The 5,635-nt window shown below is 41.5% G+C and overlaps 1 protein-coding gene across 1 annotated transcript; it reads left to right on the forward strand.

Moving 5' to 3' along the window:
* The first annotated feature begins 3,451 nt into the window (after positions 1-3,451).
* On the forward strand, positions 3,452-4,964 carry LOC112528443. The gene is made up of 3 exons (XM_025139471.1): positions 3,452-3,762; positions 3,859-4,164; positions 4,322-4,964. The coding sequence occupies exons 1-3, from the start codon at positions 3,452-3,454 to the stop codon at positions 4,962-4,964; spliced, it is 1,260 nt and encodes a 419-aa protein (XP_024995239.1).
* Positions 4,965-5,635: the final 671 nt, after the last annotated feature.

The following is a 5,635-nucleotide window of genomic DNA, read 5'->3' on the forward strand; positions in this document are numbered from 1 at the left end:
AAAAAAAAGAATCATGGGCAAAAAATTATATAGTAAGTGCACTGGAAAAGGTTTTACATGAAAATGTACATATCAAAATTTAAATCGAAAACGAAGGTACATCTCGGTACTTAGAAAAGATTATTACCTATGTAGGGTTGAGAGTTACCAAGTGTCGGGCACACCTAAACTAAACCAAGGCGAGTCTTCATGAGACTTTAACTAGGATGCATGCTTATATACAAATTATTTGAGCATTACGATATTTTTTATGTACATGTTTATGCTTTTTTTACATGTATATGAATTATTATTGTGGGTTGCATGCTATTTGTTTACGTGTTTTTAAACATTAATTAGCATGTTATAAACGGGTTAATATTTTTGTCGTGTATGGGAAAGGGTCAAAAGTCATTGGGATGGCACATCCTAGGGATGGATGACCGGACAAGGGATAGCCGTGTAACCCGGGGAAGTGCCGATGGCGGTAAGACCTTAATCCGACGGGAAATTAAGAAATCTCATTATTATTTCAAAAGGGTTTGAAACAAACGTGCATGTTATTTTCTTTCGGGTATTGTTTGTTTTATGCATGATGAGGTGTGTATGATTGTGCATGAAAACCATGAACTCACCGAGCTTTATAAAGCTGACTATTAGTATGCATCTCAGGAGCTGGATATTCAAGAACGGAAAAGGGCAAAGGTTCTGCGTAGGAAGTAGAACTTTTATTCGAGTTATAAATTATAAAATCCGTAGTAGTTTAATTGAATTTATGTGTAATGTAACCCGATATGGGATGAGTTAGTTTTGAGATATTTATTTACGATTAAATTATTGTAAGACTTCCGCTGCGATAAGGCTTTATTAGCCGCTAGAATTTGGAGTTTATTTTATTTTATTACGTGGCACCTTGTAATTGAAATGAGGGTGTTACAAGTTGGTATCAGAGCTATTAGTTTAAGAGAAATAGGTATATATATATATATATATATATATATATATGTATGTATATAGCCTAAGCTTAAACTTGTGAGGTGTTTAGTATCACAATATACGTTACAATTAAGTTTGATTTATTAATGTGTGACATAGTATTTTCCTTGTGGTTTTGTAGGAAGATGGTACACACTATTCACACTAGGGTTGTTAATTGTGGGAGAGGACGTGGGCGCAGAACTGTAGGACGGAGGGTACCATTCGGGCTAGGCTCGCATTGTGAAAGTATTGACAGTCGTCACACCAGTGTGACTCCTAGTTGGAACCGCATACCTAGGGGTGACAGTCCAACATCCCCAAGGAGTAACCCAACTCAGGGTTCGTTTCAAGGGACACCTGTGGTAGCGCAGCCTGCCACGTGCCCCAACTTGGAATAAAGGATAGAATCCCTGCAAAGAGAGAAAGCTGAGCTGTGGAATAAGTTGGTTGCAAAGAGAGAAAGCTGAGCTGTGGAATAAGTTGGCCTATCTCGAGTGGGACAATGATAGGTCTAGGGGAATGCTCGACAACCTACAACGGGCTCAAATAAGGCTGATAACAGAGAGGGAGAATCTACGAGGAGAGAGAGATCTTTTGAAACTCAAGTTGGCTCAAGAACGGAGAATTTTTGCCCGATCATGGCGCACTCGGGTAAGGGATAGGACCAACTTTTGCAAGATGGTAACTACGGAGTATGTCGGGATCGTGAAAGGATACTTTGCTGCATGGGTCAAAAATTTCAAAATGGGTCCAAGGGCAAACCCATTATGGCAATTCAAACCATCATTGACTTATGCACAGTGGATTAGAGACCCCTACCTTCCCGAGATGCCTTAGGGATATGGATAGCCTTAAAGAGGGATTGTTTTTTTTTTTTTTTAGTATTTTGAATTGATGTTTAGCTTGGGATGTTTTTGCTAGCTAATACTTTGATGAAGATTTAGTAATCCCGAATTTTGATAGTTATAGCAGACTTATGTATTGATTGTCTCTCTTTTTGAAATCCATAATATGAATAATAAATTATGGCTTTATGGTTGAAATGGTAGTAGTCGTTTCTTTCTTTTTCTTTTCTCAGTGGTTGCATGTATTTAGTAATTATATTTTAATATCACGCTACTATATTCAGTATGGTATCACGTGGATCTACAAGAAATGCCACTATCGGGGAGGGAGTTGGAAATCAACCACCACCAACAGGAAGAGGCCACGGTCGCGGTCGCGGTCGAGGTCGTGGCCATGGTCGTGGTAACACCGCAAGCTCAAGTGAAACTTTTTCTGTAAATGCAAGCTCGGCCACTCGTAGGGTACGAGAGCAAAATCAAGGAATTGGAAGAGGAGAAAACGACGTTACCGATGAGGCACTAACTGAAAGGATGACTCGAGTCCTCCAAAATACCCTTCCAAGCATGCTAAAAGCCATTTTAGGTGATAGGTTCAAAGGCCCCGAAGAGGAAGAGGAAGAAAGCACCCAGAAAGGGAAGACAATGATTAACTCCCAACCCACTGAAAAAATGGAGTCGTCCGTCCAAGGGAAAGATGAGCCACCAGTGCAACTGAGGGTGGCATCCCAAACCAAGGAAAGGGGTTGCAGTTACAAGACTTTTCATAGCACCCGTCTGAAGGAATTCAAAGGTATTGAGGGCCCGCTAGCTCTAATGAACTGGGTGACTAAAATGCAAAGTTGTTTTAAGATTTGTAAGTGTTCAGAAGAACAGAAGGTGACTTACGCTGCTACTACCTTTGGAGATTCAGCACTTCATTTGTGGGAGACTGAATGCGCCATTCGAGGGGATGAAAACATCGCTACCCTGACCTGGGAGGAAATGAAGAAGATGTTGATGGATAAATATTGTACGCAGACAGAGGTGAAGAAGTTGGAGTCGGAGTTCCTGAGGTTGGAGCAAGGATCTTTGTCGGTTCAAGAATACGTGAACAAATTTCTAGAAAAGGCTAGGTTTGCTAGTTATCAGGTGGCAACTGAGCAAAGAAAGATAGATCGATTTAAGGATGGCCTAAGGATAGAAATAAAGCAGTATGTGGATTTAAACCAACCACATTTGTTCAAGCTGTGGAAATGGCGACTGTTGCGGAGAAAAATAACATCAAGGCAACTAGGGAGAGAAGGGAGGTCAAAAGGAAATAGGAAGCATCAAGTAAATCGACAAAGAAATCCAATGGGGAGATGACATATACGAAGGCACGAAATGGAGAGTTCACAATTCCTCAGTGCACCAAATATAATCGAAGACATAGGGGTGAATGTTGGGCAGCAAAAGTGACATGTTTTCGATGCGGAAAACCCGGGCACACATCAAGGGAGTGTACTGAAAACAAACTTTGCTATGATTGTGGGGCATCAGGTCATATACGGTCTGAATGTCCTAAAAACCAAAAGGGGACCATAAGCAATGTTAGAGTTTCAGGTACCGGGTCAGAAAGAGGGGCGTAGAAGAGGAAGGAACTACCTAAGGGACCAGGACGAGCATACAACATGACTTTGGAGGAGGCTAGGGAGTCTCCTGACGTCGTATCGGGTATGTTTCTTGTAAACAATGTTTATACTCATGTACTGTTTGATTCTGGTGCAAATGGTAGTTTCGTGTCTTCTACTTTCCGCCATTATTTGAATAAGGATGCTTGTAGACTAGAGAAGAGCTATACTGTAGAAACCGCTGACGGCAATCAAGTTAAAGTAGATGAAATAGTTTATGGGTGCACGATCTATATAGATGGTAGAGAATTTCCTGTTAGGTTAATGCCTATGTGTTTAGGAGGTTTTGATGTGGTTTTAGGAATGGACTGGTTATCCGAAAACGAAGCACAAATAGTGTGCCACCAAAAGATGATCAAAATTCGAACCCCCGAAGGGTAAACAATTCATGTGTATGGCGATCGCAGGAAGTGTGGTACGGGGATCATCACAACACTAAAAGCGAGAAGGTGCCTTCAGAAAGGGTGCACTGCTTATCTAGCGTATGTGGTCGACGCTAAGTTAGAAAAGGGAACGGTACAAGGGGTACCAGTGGTAAACGAGTATCCGGGAGTCTTCCCGGATGAACTACCAGGACTACCACCAGAACGTCAAGTTGAGTTTCGTATTGACTTAGTGCCAGGTGTGGCTCCTGTTGCACGAGCACCTTATCGGTTAGCCCCAACAAAGATGCAAGAGTTGATGAAACAACTTCAGGAGTTGTTAGACAAAGGGTTTATCAGACCAAGTTCATCGCCATGGGGAGCGCCAATCCTATTTGTAAAGAAGAAATATGGCTCAATGCGAATGTGCATTGATTATAGCGAGCTTAACAAGCTCACGATCAAGAATATATACCCGTTGCCAAGGATTGATGACTTATTTGATCAGTTACAAAGAAGCTAGCCACTTCTCGAAGATTGATTTAAGATCAGGTTACCACCAGTTGAAAGTCCGAGAAAAAGATGTGCCAAAAACTACTTTTAGAACTCGATATGGTCATTACGAGTTTATAGTAATGCCCTTTGGACTGACAAATGCTCCAGCAGCATTCATGGACCTGATGAATAGAGTATGTAGGCCGTATCTGGATAARTTTGTCATCGTGTTCATAGACGACATTCTTATTTATTCGAAAAGCGAAAAAGAACATGAGAAACATTTAAGAACTATTCTGGAACTACTKATGAGAGAGAAGTTGTACGCCAAATTCTCGAAATGTGAATTCTGGTTACGAGAAGTGCAATTTCTCGGTCATGTGGTCAACTCGAAAGGAATTAAAGTGGATCCGTCAAAGATAGAGGCCGTCATGGATTGGGAGTCGCCAAAATCTGCATCCGAAATCCGAAGTTTTCTGGGTCTAGCAGGCTATTACCAAAGGTTTATCAAGGATTTCTCCAAAATAGCAACGCCTATGACCAATTTGACAAAGAAGTCAATTAAGTTTGATTGGGGAGAAAAACAAGAAGAGGCTTCCCGAATCCTCAAGACCAAGTTGAGTAGCGGAAGGAACAGAAGACTTTGTTGTTTATAGTGACGCCTCTAAGATGGGTCTGGGTTGTGTAATAATGCAACGAGGCAAGGTTATTACTTATGCATCACGACAATTAAAGGAGCACGAGAAGAAGTACCCAACCCATGATATGGAGTTAGCTGCAGTAGTATACGCGCTGAAGATTTGGCGACACTACTTGTGTGGTACAAAATGCATGATATATTCGGATCATAAGAGCCTGAAGTATCTTTTTGATCAGAAGGAACTGAATATGAGGCAAAGAAGATGGATGGAACTCCTTAAGGATTACGATTGTGAAATCCATTACCATCCCGGCAAGGCAAACGTAGTGGCCGACGCTTTAAGTAGGAAAGAAAGAATTGAGCCTATTCGAGTGCGGGCCATGTGGATGAGCGTAAAAGTAGATATGGTAGATCAAATTCGAGATGCTCAAAAGGAGCCTTGATTGAGGCAAACATTAAGAAGGAGAGATTGGTTGGGCAAATTAAGTCACTGACCGTCGGGTCATATGGAATACACAGATTTGGGAATCGGGTGTGGATTCCTAACTTAGGAGATTTGAGAGGTAAGGTACTAGATGAGACACATAAGTCTAAGTACACTATGCACCCGGGTAGCGATAAAATGGACAAGAATTTGAAGGAGAGCTACTGGTGGCCGGGTATGAAGAAGTCAGTAGCTGGGTATGT

Source organism: Cynara cardunculus (genome assembly GCF_001531365.2).
Source record: "Cynara cardunculus var. scolymus isolate 2C chromosome LG 15, CcrdV1, whole genome shotgun sequence".
In the NCBI taxonomy this organism is placed as follows: Eukaryota; Viridiplantae; Streptophyta; class Magnoliopsida; order Asterales; family Asteraceae; genus Cynara; species Cynara cardunculus.